This window comes from Rutidosis leptorrhynchoides, chromosome 4 (genome assembly GCF_046630445.1).
Source record: "Rutidosis leptorrhynchoides isolate AG116_Rl617_1_P2 chromosome 4, CSIRO_AGI_Rlap_v1, whole genome shotgun sequence".
Taxonomy (NCBI): Eukaryota; Viridiplantae; Streptophyta; class Magnoliopsida; order Asterales; family Asteraceae; genus Rutidosis; species Rutidosis leptorrhynchoides.
Window position 1 is genome coordinate 539,221,071 of NC_092336.1, and position 19,990 is coordinate 539,241,060.

Here is a 19,990-nt window from a genome sequence, read left to right on the forward strand (position 1 = left end):
TTAGAGTTTAGAGTTTAGGGTTTAGGGTTTGGTGTTTTGGGTTTATTCCATAAACCCAAAACACCAAACCCTAAACCCTAAACCCTAAACTCTAAACCGTTCGTGTTAAAAACTCAATCTAAATCCTAAATTTAAACCCTAAATCTAAACCCTAAACCCTAAATTTCTAAACCCTAATATCTAAACCCTATAAACCCTAATATCTTAACCCTTATATCTAAACCCCAATTGCTAAAACCTCAAAATACGCTCGAAAAACACGATAATTGTTATATATTACTTCTTCGAGCGTTTTCCCGCCAAAATAAAAACATTTATCACAAAGTGTCTCTACTAAATGTTCATATTTTCATCTCATCTATAATGTTCGTGAACAAAGTTTTTTCAAAAAACGAAAAAAAAAAATTTTGCTTCCCCCGAATGGTTACTTCCCTCTTGATCCTACCACTATATATATATATATATATATATATATATATATATATATATATATATATATATATATATATATATATATATATATATATATATAGTGGACCAATCCATGGATAAGCACTAAATGGGGCACTAACTGGATAAGTAAATTTCAAATTTTTTTTTTTATAAAAAAAACGATCCTTTAATATGCAAATAGAAGAAAACGAAAAAATTTTAAAAAGTTTTTGAACAAAATCATTCGAAAATCGATGATGAATGGTAAACATCGATGATGAATGGTAAAAATTGATGATGAATGGTAAAATTAACCATTCATCTGGTTAATTTATCATTCATTTTTGTTCGCGATGAATGATAAAATTAATCAATGCTAAAAAAGCAGATGAATGGTTAATTTAACCATTCATCTGTTTATGATGAATGATAAAAAAACAGATGAATGGTTAATTTAACCATTCATCTGGTTTTTTTAGCATTGATTAATTTTATCATTAATCGTAAACAAGATGAATGATAAATTAACCCGATGAATGGTTAATTTTACCATTCATCATCGATTTTTGAAAGATTTTGAACTTTTTTTTTATGAAAAAAATTGATTAGAGGTGCATTTTAATGCAGATTTATGAATGTAAAAAAAAAATTCAAAAAAAAAAATTTTATTTTGCTTATCCGGTTTGTACTCCTTTTAAGCTTATCCATGGATCGTGCCCCTATATATATATATATATATATATAATAATAATAATATAATAATAATAATAATAATAATAATAATAATAATAATAATAATAATAATAATAATAATAATAATAATAATAATAATAACAAAATCAATATTAGCAAAGTAAATTTTAAAAAATAAGACATGGCAAAATATGGTCCATTAGATTGACAAGACTTATCGAACAACAGCCATTGGATAAAATTACATAAGATTATTAGCTAATATATCAACACTCATAGAAATTGTCTTACTTGCCTTCAAAGTAATAAACCCTATACAGTCAGTCATTCACGATCACAATCGAGAATCTGAATTTGATAGTATCAATAATTCCCTACGATCATTCATAAACCCCTAATTCTTCTTTACACAAGCCCTAATTCTCTTATATCACAACGCTCTCAGTAATCTTATATATCACCAACGTCTTCATTCAACTAACCGCATATACTAATTTCAATCAGTGAATGGTAGTTTTAAATTGAATTGCTTCGATTCTTATTATGGTTTTAGTGATTCATGCTGATTTAGAAATGTTATTAAATTATCAAAAGGGAACATATGTTCTCGATTATATTTCATAATTAGGGCCAATGAGAAGTAGGATATGAGCTTGAATCAGTAAAGTTCGAGTTTCGGAATTAGTGAATGATGTTAATAAACTAACTGTAGATATTGTTGATAATCAATTCTAAGTTGGAATTTTCAACCCGGTTGAATATTAATGGTTCTATTTGGGTTGTGTTTCTTCTATTAAAGGTCATTAGCATTCACTTTTCTAGAGAGCTATTATTGTAAGTAGTTTCCATGTAAGCTCTTCATGCTTTTGTTTGTACGTTATTTTATGTTGCACTGTTGATTGATAGTTGCAATAATCTCTTATGAGAGGCCGATTCATATAAATTGTTTATTGTTTCTGGTAAAATAGTAGTAATATTTAGCCAACTGTTTTTGTCAAATAAAACGGGTCAAGCCTTTTGCATAACAAGTTGTTGGACGGTGGTCCAAGAAAGTGGCTCACATTTATTGCATGGAAATATAGGAGACTATTAACAAATAGTATGTGCCAAATAATTGTAGACTTTTGGTGGTTCTTGAAACTAAAGCGTGCAAGTGGGGAAAAAGTCATAAAGTGGCTGTGAATGTTATTTGTTTTCATACACGGATTACTAAGTTTTCGGTTGGTGAAGTTTTATGTATATATATGTGTTCATGCAAAAAGCAAAAGGCATCCAGAGAGGATCCAGGGAGGATCCAGAGAAAGGGATCAAATATCACAAATGAGAGAAAACACAGTTGATCGATAATATCAACGGAGTGTGTTTATTTGTGAGGGAGAGTTTTATTCTTGTAAGGAGTGTAAAGGAGTGTACGAGAAACTTAGATTTTATACTAAAATCTAAGGGGCTTGGGTTTGGGTTTAACTCATAGTGTATTTTTTCTTGTACCGGGTTCTTTTATATTATAAGAATAAAGGAGACTCTTGGGGTGGATGTAGGCAGGGTTTGCCGAACAACGTTAAATCGTCTTGTTATCAGTTACTTTATTTGCTTTCTATTATTTCTCGTAAGTTTGTCTCAAACAAATTATATCCTAGCTTCTGCTGGGGTGGGTGCGCTAAGCAAATTGTCATAACACAAGTCATGTGCATGTTTTGTGGTTCGTTATAATATAAATAAATACATGTGTTTGCTATTTGTAAATAAATAAATAGCATGTTTTGCAGGTCAATAGCATATGTTTTGTGGTTCGTTATAATATAACTTGAATATTTTGACCCATTTACTATTTTCTGAGTAGATACTTTAGTGACTTACAACTAAACTCCCATTCAAATTATACATAAATAATTAATTGTATTCTAAATTACAAATTTCATGCATAAAGAAGGATTTAAGAAGCTATATAATGAATGTCTCACCATTAAAGTTTGTCGTGGATGGCAAGATATGCAACTTTTGGGTAGATTGGTGTAAAAGTCGGAGGTTGAATTGAAAGAATTTCCCGCTGAGTTGATCGCAATTACAAACCGCATAATTCTTGCGAGTCAACCTGTTTATGGTAATCAAACCGCAATCATGTCCGATGCTTTGACCGTTAATGGCGTTAGTGGGTCTCAAAGGGGTGAGGATGTTCGTGACCGTCAAGATTGTAGGGTAGATGACGCGCTTGATGACTTGGATGATGACGACGTGGTTGAAGACTTCAATGATGGTGTTATTCACTTTGACTCTTTAGGCAAATTGGATGCTACGGGTGTGGCCCCAGTTTCGAGATCGACTAGGGTGTCGACTACAGAGCGCTTTAATTTGGACTCGTCACCGGTTTGTGAAGATGACCCTCCTGTTCCACTTCCTTCGAATGTTGAAGTTCCTGGTCAAGGTATTTTAGCGAATGAGTCTTTAACTAATACTACTAAAATTGTTTTTCCTACCAATGTTGGTGTTGTAGAAAAGCATGCTGTTTCTAGAGATTCTGCACGGGCAAAGCTTAAGAAAGGTAAGATCAAAGTGTACGGGTCCAAGTACGTAGCTTCGGTACGTAATGAGCAAGGGGTGGGTCCTTCGGGTCCTAACCATAAAGGATTTTTTCAAGATTTAGCGGACCGGGGAGTCATTCCCCAACCTTCGGGCGTTCTTATAAGCGACAAGTCCTCTAACGTTTTAACGTATTCCTTTCCAAATCAGAACGATAAAGGACTTCGGATCGATAAGCTTCGTGGAATGACGTCGCGACCGGATGAAAGAAGTAACGCGGTGCTAAGGCCGATTAATTTGGCAAACTTGGTTAATGGCAATTTTGGTTGTTTAACTTCATGTTTTTTTGAGGAGTTGTTGTTTCTTTCAAATCTTTCATTCTAAATTGGAAGTATCCCATTTCCCCACCTTTCATCCTTGTTTCACTTCATTTCTTTTATTTCTGTTAGAGTCATAGACTAGCTGCGCAATGTCAGATTTTCATGGACCTTTGGGGCTCTGTTTGGTGTGTGGCATTGAGCCGTTTTAGATTTGAGTAATCCGGGTCAGGTTCGGTCTTTGTCAAAACAACTGAACCGAATATGGTACACTTCATAGTTTGACCTGCCCAAATCTTGCATGAAATGTTAGCAATACATTACTCCACATTGTTTTCTTTTTTGTAAGCGAGGAAACCCTCATATGAACGAGCACATTGGCTCCCCCGTAGATGGTAAAACCTCGGGTAATCAAGCCCCCGGAGCGCGAGACCTGGTACCGGGTGAATTGCGCATTATGCGCACCCTCTAGTCACACTCTCTTTTTGAACAATTTGGCATAGCCAGGAATTGAACCCGGATGGTGTGCTTCATTGGGCAACTCGGTGACCATTCAGGCAAGCCTACATGGTTTACTCCATATTGTTCATTATTATGTTTTGTAATCCATCGATAACTCAAAGTACAAAACTCCAAATGAAGTAACAGGATTACCAAATTGACCTGCTAATAAGGCTAAAGACATTGATAAAGATAAAATAGACATGTTACATTTTACATTGTAACATAGACGGCATATGGTATGTCCTGTATTTATTTCGGTTACTTTAGCCGGCTTTTTACCCTTTAAAAAAAACCATCTAAATATATTTGTTTCCGTCGTTTTAACCAAGTTTTCCTCTGTAAAAAACAATAAGATCGAAACAAAATGCTAGAATTGGAACCGTGAATCTACCAAATATGCCAATTTATTTGTTTCATAGTTATTTTGATACACACAACCAAGTCCATAATTTGTCACATCTCTTAATCAACATTGTTTATAAATGACATACAATATTTCATTACCGTTCACAAAACTCACTTTCTCCATTGGAAATACATTTTGTTACATTCCAATGGGGAAAACGTACGGTGCGTTTTTATCTCTTTTGTTAGGGACTTTCATTGTCATTCTACAAGTCTCAAATGCCACGATGATGAATCGCACTGCTAAACCAGCCATTTTCATATTCGGTGACTCAACAGCTGATGTTGGAACCAACACTTTATTGCCTGAAAGCAAAGCACGGGCCGATTTTCCTTACAACGGGATTGATTTTCTCAATTCAAAACCTACAGGACGTTTCAGCAATGGTTTCAACAGCGCCGATTTTTTATGTTAGTGTGACAGATATCTTATAAAAATTCTGTTTATAACCTGACTGAATAATGCTAAATGTGACTAGCATATCCTAAAAATGTGCCAACCTATAATCACCAATGATATCTTTAGACATATTACATAATCTTAAGTCTACATTTTAGGCACATCAAGCATTTCTATAAACAGGCATATATACTGATCTTATTGTGCAGTTGGTTTAAAGGTGGTCTTGTTTGTTCTAACCCAATGATATATATTTGGTTTTTTTTTTGTGTCCGAAACTTAGCTAAACTACTCGGGCATGACAAAAGTCCACAACCATGGTTGCTCTTTCTAAAAACCCGTAGCAACATGTTTAGTGGAATAAACTTCGCGTCTGGAGCATCTGGTCTTCTAGACACAACTGGAAAAGATCGCGTAAGTCATCCTTTACAAAGTTTCGAGCATACACTCATAAATATATTGTCTGAGGGTACGTTTTCATTAATTCGTCTCCTCTAATAATACAATCAAATTGCGAACAGAATATCATATCCATGTCTGAGCAAACCAAGCAATTCAAAAGTTATTATAGTATTCTAGCATACTCAAAGGGACAAGAAGTGGCTAACAAACTAATAGCAAAATCCTTGATCGCGATTAGTGTTGGCAGCAACGACATTTTTGACTATTTTAAAGATCGAAGCACTGTTGATCCTGATGTATTCATCAATTCTTTGATGTCAGCTTACGAGTTTCACATTAATGTAAGCATCATAACATAAATTTGAATACAGATAGAGTATATCACAACTTAACCTAAAAATTGCTCAATTGATTTGTTAAGGAATTGTACGATCTCGGAGTCAGAAAATTCGGGATCATAAGCGTAGCACCGATTGGATGTTGCCCGTCTCAAAGACTCTACAACGCGACTGGTGGATGTTTGGAAATCGAAAACACTTTTGCTCAAATTTTCTATTCATCACTTTATACTCTTTTGCATAAACTCAGTTCCAGTTTACCTGATTTTAAGTACTCGCTCGCAAATTCATATGAAATGACAATTAACGTCATAAATCACCCGCAACTCTTCAGTAAGTACACAAATAAATCAAACCATTAAGCTAACTTTTTCATGACAAAAAGTACAGTTTGCCTAGTGATTGAAGTCTTGATAATCTCTGAAGACGAAAATCTAATTCGTTTGTTTATATTTTGTAGATTTAACATCGATCGACAAAGCATGTTGTGGCGAAGGGTTGTTAAATGCAGAAAACGGATGCAATCCGAAAGCAAATTTATGCTCGAATCGCAACAATTATCTGTTCTGGGACTTGTACCATCCAACACAGTATGCGTACGAGCTCGCAGCTATAACTATATACAATGGTGGACCGCAGTTTGTGACTCCGATTAACTTTGCTCAGTTGGTAGCTTATTAACTAATTAATCAGTTATTTTATGCAAGGTCTTTATTTAATTTTGTAGTAATGTATAATTCAACCAACCAACATGTATACGATCATATATGTTCCGACAAGTGAACTATATAATTAAGCTTCCATGTTCACATTTCTAGTCATTATGTTGTTTTTTCCTTTTAAATATCACATTTATTGGCCTTTAAGTCGTTAAATAGACTAAAATGATTGAGGAAATCAGGCAAGTAATGATGTTCACATTACTTTGTGAACTCGAGCAAATTATTCTAGATGTAAAAAGAAGACATAATATGAACTTTTAAAAAAGAATTGGTCTAATTGCATTATGGACCACGTGACGTGTGAAATCTAATACCGAGTATTTTTTTAATCTTTGTAAATCCTATTAAAAAATTGACTAATTGTGGTAAAGAAAAATAATTACGCGTATATATTTTTTTTTTCTCTCACGAGTGTACATCACAATGAAACTTTGAAGCGATTTTTAATAAGGAACTTTTTAATGAAAAGTTGTTATTAAGAGATTAAGATATGCTTGAATTCGTTGTACTGTCAAATAAAGTGAATGGTTGGTGGAATGGAAGTAGTCAAACAAATATAAGAGCACATGTAACATGAGACTATACTATTACATAGAAGACTTTTTGGTGTCTTCTTAACTTCAACTTGTCGAGTTGTCTACAACTTGTTTACATTCCAGGCATTTTCTACTTCTACTAGTATAAATAAGAGCCTCATGCAAGTCTTTAAGCATCCCAAAATTAATTCATTCTCTCTTTGTACTAAAAGAAATAATTAGAAAGTTTGTGAGTAATCTCCTAATTACAAGAGATATAAAGATTAGTACTTATCCTTGTAATTAGAGAGAAGTGTAATTCCTATTATTCTTATTAGTGAAACGTTTCTTTCCTTGCCCGTGGTTTTTTTTTACCCTTTTGGGGTTTTTCACGTTAAATCTCGGTGTCCTATTATTGTTGTTATTTCAATTATTACTAGCGGTTTGCTATAATTCGGTGTCACTTTTCTCAACAAGTGGTATCAGAGCTAAGGTGTAATATCTAGTGTGTATTAATCTACTTATCGTATGCTCTGTGGTTGCCACGGGAGTGGATCGTCCACATCAGAAAATAAGTAAGATTATTTTCACTCGGTAAAAGTCCTTGGGTGTTATTTCAAGAAAAATAATATTGTCGAAAAGAAGATTGTAATTATAGCAATGTCTACGAAATTTGAAATTGAAAAGTTCAACGGGAGTAACTTCTAGTTATGGAAACTAAATATGAAAGCTATCATGAGAAAGGATAAGTGTTTGGCAGCCATCAGTGGACATTCCGCTGAAGTCACTGATGAAAAATGGGAAGAGATGGACGGCCAGGCTATCGCAAATCTTCATCTGGCACTAGCAGATGGCGTTTTGTCTAGCATTGAAGAAAGGAAGACGGCGAAAGAGATTTGGGATCACCTCGTAAAATTAAACGAGACCAAATCACTCCACAACAAGATATTCCTTAAGAGGAAACTTTATGCGATACGCATGAATGAATCTACTTCAGTTAATGAGCACATTAATTCTTTGAATACTCTATTTTCTCAACTCGCTTCATTAAGCTGCAATATAGAGCCAAAAGAACGTGCTGAACTTTTACTTCAGAGTCTACCTGATTCGTATGATCAACTCATTATTAACTTAACCAATAATGTTCTCTCGGAATATCTAGTCTATGATGAAGTTGCAGCTGCTATTCTAGAAAAAGAAAATCGGCGCAATAACAAGGAGGACAAACAGGCCGGTTCACGACAAATGGAGGCCTTGGTGGTGTTAGGAGGGAGATCAACGGAACGTGGCCCAAGTGGGAGTCACAATCATGGTAAACCGAAGTCTAAAAAGAAGAAGATGTAACGACCCGACTTTTTCGACTTGCTTTTGTGCCTTGTGTTTTTGCGAAACTGCGTATTTGTGCGTACTGTGCTACTTTATACTCTGGAATCTCTTTATACATGGTTTACTTTCATTTATATATATTAAAACGTGCCTTAGAGTATGTAAGATACTTAACTTGTTCACCGGAAGCTTTTATGACCGTTGGTGTCACTTGACGTTTCGAATAAACTGCGAACAGCGCACACGTTTAACTTTTGTCGTAATCGGAATATTATGACTACGAAATATTGATTATTATTTTATGATAATAATTACTTGGGTTTTTGGATGCTTATTTATGCGTAGTAATTTAATTATGCTTACTAGTTAGTCTTGTTGGACTTTCTACCTTGTTTGACTTAAGCCCACCCTACTCTAGCTAGTAGCCCATTTATTTAACCCACTTATTAATTACTAGTGGCCCAATAATAAGTAAGACAAATGCCCATTTATTAGAGGAAACATGCTAGCATTTATGTCAAGTATTATCCTTAATGTTGCATGGGATCCCAACTTAAGCACCAACTTTAGACAACCATTAACCAAAAAGCAAACATTTGTCCCCCTTGTTCCCCTCCAAATTTTTGGCCAACTCACCCCTCCCCTCCCCCATTCACCTATAAATACCACCCTTATTTCATCCATTTAACACTTGCTCTCATTTGTATTTCACACACTTACTCTCTTATTTTCTCTCTAGTCTTTCTCACTCTAAAACTTGTAAGTTTTTGCTTTTCTTCTTCTTCTTCCTTCATCTTTCACGTGACCACCATCATCATCAAAGGGTCTTGCTTTTTAGCTTTGATCTTGATTACATCTTGTAGATTCAAACATGGATTTGAATCCTTCAAGAACATGGAAGATTCAAGCTTTCTAGCTTTGAATATTCCCCTACTTTGTAGATCTAAATCTTTTTAACTTTAATCTTATTATTTTGTTATAAAGATTCAAACTTGTGTTTGTAATCTTCATGTAACTTAAAGATCCAAGCTTTATGCTTCAAGATCTTTAAGAACAAACAAGATGCAAGCTTTCTAGATTGAATTTTCATATCTTTTGTTGGATCTAAGTTTTCTAACTTATGATCTCATTATTTTGTTATAAAGATCAAAACTTGTGTTTATGGTCTTCATATAACTTAAAGATCTAAGCTTTATGCTTCAAGTTCTTCAAGAACACTAAAGGTTCAAGCTTTCTAGCTTTGTGACCTTATAACTTGTGTGAAAGGGATCCAAGCTCTCTAGCTTAGGGTTACATCACTTCATTTGGCTTAGATTATGTCCATACTTGCTTGATTGATGTAAAGTTTATAGCTTTGTTTGTAAATAGGACTTGTATTTGTGTTAAGACTAAGGATATGATGTAACCTTGGTTCATCATCCATCTAAGACTCTTAAATGAGTTGTGTTCTTACTTGGTCTTAACATATTGTGTGTTAATGGTAGAATCTTATTCAAAGTGATGCTAACCCATCAACGAGTTGTACACTTGAAGCTACAAGCATCAAGAATGAGAACCGTGATGAGCATCAAGTACTAAGAACCCCACCGGAGCACCTTACATACTATTTTTCGTATCTGATCAGACAACCTGGGCTACTCGAAAGTTGATATTCAGTTATTTCGGTTCGAGTAGATGATTTTCCGTTTAGGCCTCGTCTTAATCCGAGTTACGGTTTAGGATTTACGGCCCTCCGAAAGTCACTACGCCGTTGTAACGTTGTGCTGAAATTTCTGACCTACTCGCACTTAAACCGTCGCCACGGTCAAACAAAGACGATTTAGGTTCTGAAAATTGGTCAGCGGTTAGAGGACTCACATACGGAGTCATAGCCACTGACTACGCATCTTTTCGATTTACGTAGAGGTCTTAGCAGCTGACCGAAGTCAGCGTTTTGTTTCGATCTCTATTCTTGTCAAACTTACTTAGCTTTTATGATGATGAACGATGATGATGATGACACTTAAACTTATTTTAAGCACTAATAGAACTTATAAAGACAACCTACTGACCTAGTAACCTTTGATTTAGGTTGACGACCTTTCGGACTGACTTACTATTTGCACACTTTCGTATCGACTTGTATTGCTTATTCACTGTGAGTTATAGCTTCCCTTTTTACTTATACTATTTTTGGGACTGAGAATACATGCGCCTTTTTATGTTTTACTTATTTGACACGAGTAATTAAACTTTACGTATGTGTGGGTTATATAACGGCATAAACTTTCCCCTTAGCACAGTAATGTTTAACTATTGGTTTTTGAACCGGTAGACGCGAATCTTAGATATGGATCCATAGGGTTTAACATCCCCACTCGGGCTAGTCGCGCTAGCATTTAACGGGTGTTTAATACTTCGAGGACATACGCACTCGCCAGGTGTACTTTTAGGGGGTGATATTTATATTTACGTTAAGTCTAGTTACCCTGTGCCCACGGTTATGCATATACTTTTCATACTGTTTTGAAACATTGAAATCTCGTGGTCAATCTTATATTACTGTTACAATTTAAAATATAGCTCACCAACATTATTGTTGACGTTTTTAAGCATGTTTTCTCAGGTGCTTAGAGGTTTGTTGCTTCCGCTGTTTAGGCTTGCTGTTTTGGTGTTTAGACTTGCTGTTAAGGACCTGCTGTGCTAGAATTCCGCTGCATAATCTTAGAGATGTCTCAATCATGGAACTTTTCTTTTACATTCATAGTTTATGTTATTTTCAAATAATGACTTTGTAACGACCTTTGTGTCATGTTGTCTTTTGTAAACGCTATGTTTTTATGAATGCAAACTTATTTTCAAACAGCATGTAGTACTTGACCGTGTAAAGATCCTGTTGTTGACGAATCGTACACGATGGTTTTGTACGGGGCATCACATTTGGTATCAGAGCATTGGTTGTAGGGAATTAGGTTGCATTAGTGAGTCTAGACCGAACCAAGTAGGATTCACTAATAGGACTAATCTACAACTTGCTAGTTTACTTGTTTCTGCGAAACTTACTGCATGCTACTGATTACTTTTACTGCTATGTGACATTACTGCATGCTATTGCTTATCTTTACTGCCATGTGAACTTGCTGTATGCTTATTTTCGCTATTGCATGATTACTATCTGCTTTCACATGTTATTTCTGTTTAGCGTTGTTATTATTGCCATGATGTATACTGTTTTAGACAACATAGGTTTCTGTAGTGCCTAATACGTGCTTGCTTTATGACTTGCTGACACGGAAAAATTTATTTTTCCTTGTTCAGATGTCGGATATCCCGCCCGTTGTCATTTTGGAGAGCGACTCAGACACATCCGCCACCTCGCCTGCCATTGTTGCCGATTCTTAGATCCCGTCGTCGACACACTCCAGTGACTCTAGCGCTTCGTCCTCCAGAGCCAGCAGCCATGTACCCGACCCAGTGGTTATCTCAGACGGACATGAGGATCCACCGGAGATTCCAGCGCCACTCATCCCAGTACCTCCGGAGCCACAGCCCCATCCCGGTGGTGCTGTGATTCCCGGGGAATACGAGGACGTTCCGTTCCGTAATGAGCATAACCATTGGTGCCGACGCCTTCCTGATGGACGTGTCATACCGATCCCACCTTTCAGATACCGGATTATGACTACCGGCCGCCGAGCGCCGCCACCTCCAGCTGTTTTCGACGACTCACCATCCGATGACTCATCCTCCGACGATTCCAGTGACGATGATTCCGACGAGGACCCTGAGGAGACGCTCGTGCAGCCACCCTCTACCCTGCCGAAGAAGCGTTATCGTTTCGATGGTACCGTTATTCTAGGGATTAACGGAGGTCGACCATTCGTTAACGCGCGTGGACTGAGGACTAGGGTCACCGCCCGTAAGCGGGTTGTGCCTTACCCTGCTGATCCATTTGTGCGTAAGCCTTACCGCTATGCAGCATCTACTTTTGGTGCTGGACCATCTGCACCGACTGCACCGCCTGCCCCACCATCTCCCTCCGTGGGTAATGTAACGACCCGACTTTTTCGACTTGCTTTTGTGCCTTGTGTTTTTGCGAAACTGCGTATTTGTGCGTACTGTGCTACTTTATACTCTGGAATCTCTTTATACATGGTTTACTTTCATTTATATATTAAAACATGCCTTAGAGTACGTAGGATACTTAACTTGTTCACCGGAAGCTTTTATGACCGTTGGTGTCACTTGACGTTTCGAATAAACTGCGAACCGCGCACACGTTTAACTTTTGTCGTAATTGGAATATTATGACTACGAAATATTAATTATTATTTTATAATAATAATTACTTGGGTTTTTGTATGCTTAATTATGCATAGTAATTTAATTATGCTTACTAGTTAGTCTTGTTGGACTTTCTACCTTGTTGGACTTAAGCCCACCCTACTCTAGCTAGTAGCCCATTTATTTATCCCACTTATTAATTACTAGTGGCCCAATAATAAGTAAGACAAATGCCCATTTATTAGAGGGAACATGCTAGCATTTATGTCAAGTATTATCCTTAATGTTGCATGGGATCCCAACATAAGCACCAACTTTAGACAAACATTAACCAAAAAGCAAACTTTTGTCCCCCTTGTCCCCCCCTCCAAATTTTCGGCCAACTCACCCCTTAAAATGTCCCGTTCATATTAATTATAAACGTTCCATATTAATTGATTTCGTCGCGAGGTTTTGACCTCTATATGAGACGTTTTTCAAAGACTGCATTCATTTTTAAAACAACCATAACCTTTATTTTATCGATAAAGGTTTAAAAAGAATTACGTAGATTATCAAATAATGATAATCTAACATATACCGTTTACACACGACCATTACATAATGGTTTACAATAAGAATATATTACATCAAAAATAAGTTTCTTGAATGCAGTTTTTACATAATATCATACAAGCATGGACTCTAAATCTTGTCCTTAATTTAGTATGCAACAGCGGAAGCTCTTAATAATCACCTGAGAATAAACATGCTTAAAACGTCAACAAAAATGTTGGTGAGTTATAAGTTTAACCTATATATTATCAAATCATAATAATAGACCACAAGATTTCATATTTCAATATACATCCCATACATAGAGATAAAATTCATTCATATGGTGAACACCTGGTAACCGACATTAACAAGATGCATATAAGAATATCCCCTATCATTCCGGAAAATCCTTCGGACATGATAAAAACGAATTCGAAGTACTAAAGCATCCGGTACTTTGGATGGGGTTCGTTAGGCCCAATAGATCTATCTTTAGGATTCGCGTCAATTAGTAGATCGGTTTACTAATTCTTAGGTTACCAAGCAAAAAGGGCATATTCGGCTTCGATCATTCACCCATATAATGTAGTTTCAATTACTTGTGTCTATTTCGTAAAACATTTGTAAAACTGCATGTATTCTCATCCCAAAATATTAGATTTTAAAAGTGGGACTATAACTCACTTTCACAGATTTTTACTTCGTCAGAAAGTAAGACTTGGCCACTGGTCGATTCATGAACCTATAACAAATATGTACATATATATCAAAGTATGTTCAAAATATATTTACAACATTTTTAATACGTTTTACTGGTTTAAGTTTATTAAGTCAGCTGTCCTCGTTAGTAACCTACAACTAGTTGTCCACAATTAGATGTACAGAAATAAATCGATATATATTATCTTGAATCAATCCACGACCCAGTGTATACACGTCTCAGGCTAGATCACAACTCAAAGTATATATATATTTGAAATCAACCTCAACCCTGTATAGCTAACTCCAACATTACTGCATATAGAGTGTCTATGGTTGTTCCAAATAATATATATACATGGGTCAATATGATATGTCAAAACATTTGCATACGTGTCTATGGTATCCCAAGATTACATAATATATTATAATACATGTATAATACAATAAGAGTTAGCTAGGATATGATTAATATAGATTTATTACCAATTTTCACGTAGCTACAACAAACAAAAATATCTAATCTTGTTTTACCCATAACTTCTTCGTTTTAAATCCGTTTTGAGTGAATCCAATTGCTATGGTTTCATATTGAACTTAAGTTTATGAATCTATACAGAAAAAGTATAAGTTTATAGTCATAAATACAGGTGACAAGTCGTTTTTGTAAAGGTAGTCATTTCAGTCGAAAGAACGACGTCTAGATGACCATTTTGGAAAACATACTTCCACTTTGAGTTTAACCATGATTTTTGGATATAGTATCATGTTCATAAGAAAAATCATTTTCCCAGAAGAACAACTTTTAAATTAAAGTTTATCATAATTTTTAATTAACTAACCCAAAACAGCCCGCGGTGTTACAATGACGGCGTATATCTGATTTTACGGTGTTTTTCGTGTTTTACGGTTTTAAATCATTAAGTTAGTATATCATATAGATATAGAACATGTGTTTAGTTGATTTTAAAATTCAAGTTAGAAGAATTAACTTTTGTTTGCGAACAAGTTTAGAATTAACTAAACTATGTTCTAGTGATTTCAAGTTTAAACCTTCGAATAAGGTAGTTTTATATATATGAATCAAATGATGTTATGAACATCATTACTACCTCAGGTTTTGTGGATAAACCTACTAGAAATGAAAAAAATAGATCTAGCTTCAAAGGATCCTTGGATGGCTTGAAAGTTCTTGAAGCAGAATCATAACACGAAAACAAGCTCAAGTAAGATTTCCACTCGAAATAAGATTGTTAAAGTTATAGAAATTGAATCAAAGTTTGAATATGAGTATTACCTTGTATTAGAAAGATATCTTACTATAAATAAGAAAGATTTTTTGAGGTTGGATGATCACTCAAAGTGGATTTGCAAGATTGGAAGTAAGCTAGCAAACTTGGAAGTATTCTTGATTTTATGAAACTAGAACTTATAGAATTTATGAAGAACACTTAGAACTTGAAGATAGAACTTGAGAGAGATCAATTAGATGAATAAAATTGAAGAATGAAAGTATTTTTAGGTGTTTTTGGTCATTGGTATATGGATTAGATATAAAGGATGTGTAATTTTGTTTACATGTAAATAAGTCATGAATGATTACTAATATTTTTGTAATTTTATGAGATATTTCATGCTAGTTGCCAAATGATGGTTCCCACATATGTTAGGTGACTCACATGGGCTGCTAAGAGCTGATCATTGGAGTGTATATACCAATAGTACATACATCTAAAAGCTGTGTATTGTACGAGTACGAATACGGGTGCATACGAGTAGAATTGTTGATGAAACTGAACGAGGATGTAATTGTAAGCATTTTTGTTAAGTAGAAGTATTTTGATAAGTGTCTTGAATTCTTTCAAAAGTGTATGAATACATATTAAAACACTACATGTATATACATTTTAACTGAGTCGTTAAGTCATCGTTAGTCGTTACATGTAAATGTTGTTTTGAAACCTTTAGGTTAACGATCTTGTTAAATGTTGTTAATCCATTGTTTATTATATCGAAAGAGATGTTAAATTATTACATTATCATGATATTATGATATATTAATATATCTTAGTATGATATATATACAGTTAAATGTTGTTACAACGATAATCGTTACATATATGTCTCGTTTCGAAATCATTAAGTTAGTAGTCTTGTTTTTACATATGTAGTTCATTGTTAAAACACTTAATGACTTGTTTACTTATCATTTATCATGATTAAACATATTGTATCAATATCTTAATATGATTCATATGTATTTAGTAAGACGTTGTTATAACGATAATCGTTATATATACCGTTTCGAGTTTTCTTAATTCAATAAACTCAATTTTATGTATATAACTCATTGTTAAAATACCTAATGAGATACTTACTTATCATAATATCATGTTAAATATATATATATATAATCATATATATGTCATCATATAGTTTTTACAAGTTTTAACGTTCGTGAATCACCGGTCAACTTGGGTGGTCAATTGTCTATATGAAACCTATTTCAATTAATCAAGTCTTAACAAGTTTGATTGCTTAACATGTTGGAAATACTTAATCATGTAAATGTCAATTTTATTTAATATATAAAAACATGGAAAAGTTCGGGTCACTACAGTACCTACCCGTTAAATAAATTTATTTTAAGCAGTTGGAGGTGTTGACGTATCTTCTGGAAATAAGTGCGGGTATTTCTTCTTCATCTGATCTTCTCATTCCCAGGTGAACTCAGGTCCTCTACAAGCATTCCATTGAACTTTAACAATTGGTATCTTGTTTTGCTTAAGTCTTTTAACCTCACGATCCATTATTTCGACGGGTTCTTCGATGAATTGAAGTTTTTCGTTGATTTGGATTTCGTCTAATGGAATAGTGAGATCTTCTTTAGCAAAACATTTCTTCAAATTCGAGACGTGTAAAGTGTTATGTACAGCCGCGAGTTGTTGAGGTAACTCAAGTCGGTAAGCTACTGGTCCGACACGATCAATAATCTTGAATGGTCCAATATACCTTGGATTTAATTTCCCTCGTTTACCAAATCGAACAACGCCTTTCCAAGGTGCAACCTTAAGCATGACCATCTCTCCAATTTCAAATTCTATATCTTTTCTTTTAATGTCGGCGTAGCTCTTTTGTCGACTTTGGGCGGTTTTCAACCATTGTTGAATTTGGATGATCTTCTCGGTAGTTTCTTGTATTATCTCCGGACCCGTAATCTGTCTATCCCCCACTTCACTCCAACAAATTGGAGACCTGCACTTTCTACCATAAAGTGCTTCAAACGGCGTCATCTCAATGCTTGAATGTAGCTGTTGTTGTAGGAAAATTTTGCTAACGGTAGATGTCGATCCCAACTGTTTCCGAAATCAATAACACATGCTCGTAGCATGCCTTCAAGCATTTGTATCGTCCTTTAGCTCTGCCTATCAGTTTGTGGATGATAGGAAGTACTCATGTCTAGACGAGTTCCTAATGCTTGCTGTAATGTCTGCCAGAATCTTGAAATAAATCTGTCATCCCTATCAGAGATAATAGAGATTGGTATTCCATGTCTGGAGACAACTTCCTTCAAATACAGTCGTGCTAATTTCTCTATCTTGTCATTTTCTCTTATTGGCAGGAAGTGTGCTGATTTAGTGAGACGATCAACTATTACCCAAATAGTATCAAAACCACTTGCAGTCCTTGGCAATTTAGTGATGAAATCCATGGTAATATTTTCCCATTTCCATTCCGGGATTTCGGGTTGTTGAAGTAGACCTGATGGTTTCTGATGCTCCGCTTTGACCTTAGAACACGTCAAACATTCCCCTACGTATTTAGCAACATCGGCTTTCATACCTGGCCACCAAAAATATTTCTTGAGATCCTTGTACATCTTCCCCGTTCCAGGATGTATTGAGTATCTGGTTTTATGAGCTTCTCTAAGTACCATTTCTCTCATATCTCCAAATTTTGGTACCCAAATTCTTTCAGCCATATACCGGGTTCCGTCTTCCTGAATATTAAGATGCTTCTCCGATCCTTTGGGTATTTCATCCTTTAAATTTCCCTCTTTTAAAACTCTTTGTTGCGCCTCCTTTATTTGAGTAGTAAGGTTAGTGTGAATCATTATATTCATAGCTTTTACTCGAATGGGTTCTCTGTCCTTTCTGCTCAAGGAGTCGGCTACCACATTTGCCTTCCCCGGGTGGTAACAAATCTCAAAGTCGTAATCATTCAACAATTCAATCCACCTACGCTGCCTCATATTCAGCTGTTTCTGATTAAATATGTGTTGAAGACTTTTGTGGTCGGTATATATAATACTTTTGACCCCATATAAGTAGTGCCTCCAAGTCTTTAATGCAAAAACAATCGCGCCTAATTCCAAATCATGCGTCGTATAATTCTGTTCGTGAATCTTCAATTGTCTAGACGCATAAGCAATTACTTTCGTTCATTGCATTAATACACAACCGAGACCTTGCTTTGAGGCGTCACAATATATCACAAAATGATCATTCCCTTCAGGTAATGACAATATAGGTGCCGTAGTTAACTTTTTCTTTAACAATTGAAACGCTTTCTCTTGTTCATCTTTCCATTCAAATTTCTTCCCTTTATGCGTTAATGCAGTCAAAGGTTTTGCTATTCTGGAAAAGTCTTGGATGAACCTTCTGTAGTAACCAGCTAGTCCTAAAAACTGGCGTATGTGTTTCGGAGTTTTCGGGGTTTCCCACTTTTCAACGGTTTCAATCTTTGCTTGATCCACCTAAATACCTTCTTTGTTCACTATGTGACCGAGGAATTGAACTACTTCCAACCAAAATGCACACTTTGAAAACTTAGCGTACAGTTTTTCTTTTCTCAGCAACTCTAGCACTTTTCTCAAATGTTCTTCGTGCTCTTGATCATTCTTCGAGTAAATAAGTATGTCATCGATGAAAACAATGACAAACTTGTCAAGATATGGCCCACACACTCGGTTCATGAGGTCCATGAACACCGCTGGTGCGTTAGTCAATCCAAACAGCATAACCATAAACTCGTAATGACCGTAACGCGTCCTAAAAGCAGTCTTCGGAATGTCATCCTCTTTCACCCGCATTTGGTGATATCCAGAACGTAAATCGATCTTCGAATAAACCGACGAGCCTTGTAGTTGATCAAATAAGTCGTCGATTCTCGGTAATGGGTAACGGTTCTTGATGGTAAGTTTGTTCAACTCTCGGTAGTCGATACACAACCTGAATGTACCATATTTCTTCTTGACAAACAGAACAGGAGCTCTCCATGGTGATGTTCTTGGTCGAATGAAGCCACGCTCTAAAAGTTCCTGTAACTGACTTTGTAATTCTTTCATTTCGCTGGGTGCGAGTCTGTATGGAGCATGAGCTATTGGTGCAGCTCCTGGTACAAGGTCTATTTGAAATTCAACGGATCGATGTGGGGGTAATCCCGGTAATTCTTTAGGAAATACATCGGAAAATTTTTTTGCAACGGGAACATCACTGATGTTCTTTTCTTCAGATTTAACGTCCTCGATGTGTGCTAGAATGACGTAACAACCTTTTCTTATTAGTTTTTGTGCCTTCAAACTACTAATAAGATTTAACTTCGCGTTGTTCTTTTCTCCGTACACCATTAAAGGTTTTTCTTTTTCACGCATAATGCGAATCGCATTTTTGTAACAAACGACCTCTGCTCTCACCTTTTTCAACCAGGCCATGCCAATGATTACATCAAAACTCCCTAACTCGACTGGTATTAAATCAATTTTAAACGTTTCATCCCCTAGTTTAATTTCTCTCTCCCGACATATATTATCTGCTGAAATTAATTTACCGTTTGCTAATTCGAGTAAAAATTTACTATCCAAAGGCGTCAATGGGCAACTTAATTTAGCACAAAATTCTCTACTCATATAGCTTCTATC

The 19,990-nt window shown here is 35.4% G+C and overlaps 2 protein-coding genes across 2 annotated transcripts; both read left to right on the top strand.

Moving 5' to 3' along the window:
- The first annotated feature begins 2,397 nt into the window (after nucleotides 1-2,397).
- Nucleotides 2,398-4,482, top strand: LOC139845079 (uncharacterized). The gene is made up of 2 exons (XM_071835302.1): nucleotides 2,398-3,547; nucleotides 3,853-4,482. The coding sequence occupies exons 1-2, from the start codon at nucleotides 3,244-3,246 to the stop codon at nucleotides 3,858-3,860; spliced, it is 312 nt and encodes a 103-aa protein (XP_071691403.1). The 5' UTR covers nucleotides 2,398-3,243; the 3' UTR covers nucleotides 3,861-4,482.
- A 229-nt stretch (nucleotides 4,483-4,711) lies between these two features.
- Nucleotides 4,712-6,779, top strand: LOC139845081 (GDSL esterase/lipase At5g33370-like). Its single transcript, XM_071835303.1, has 5 exons — nucleotides 4,712-5,279; nucleotides 5,552-5,682; nucleotides 5,790-6,011; nucleotides 6,092-6,341; nucleotides 6,469-6,779. Exons 1-5 carry the CDS (start codon nucleotides 4,946-4,948, stop codon nucleotides 6,687-6,689), a joined length of 1,158 nt encoding a protein of 385 aa, XP_071691404.1. The 5' UTR covers nucleotides 4,712-4,945; the 3' UTR covers nucleotides 6,690-6,779.
- The last annotated feature ends 13,211 nt before the right edge of the window (nucleotides 6,780-19,990 follow it).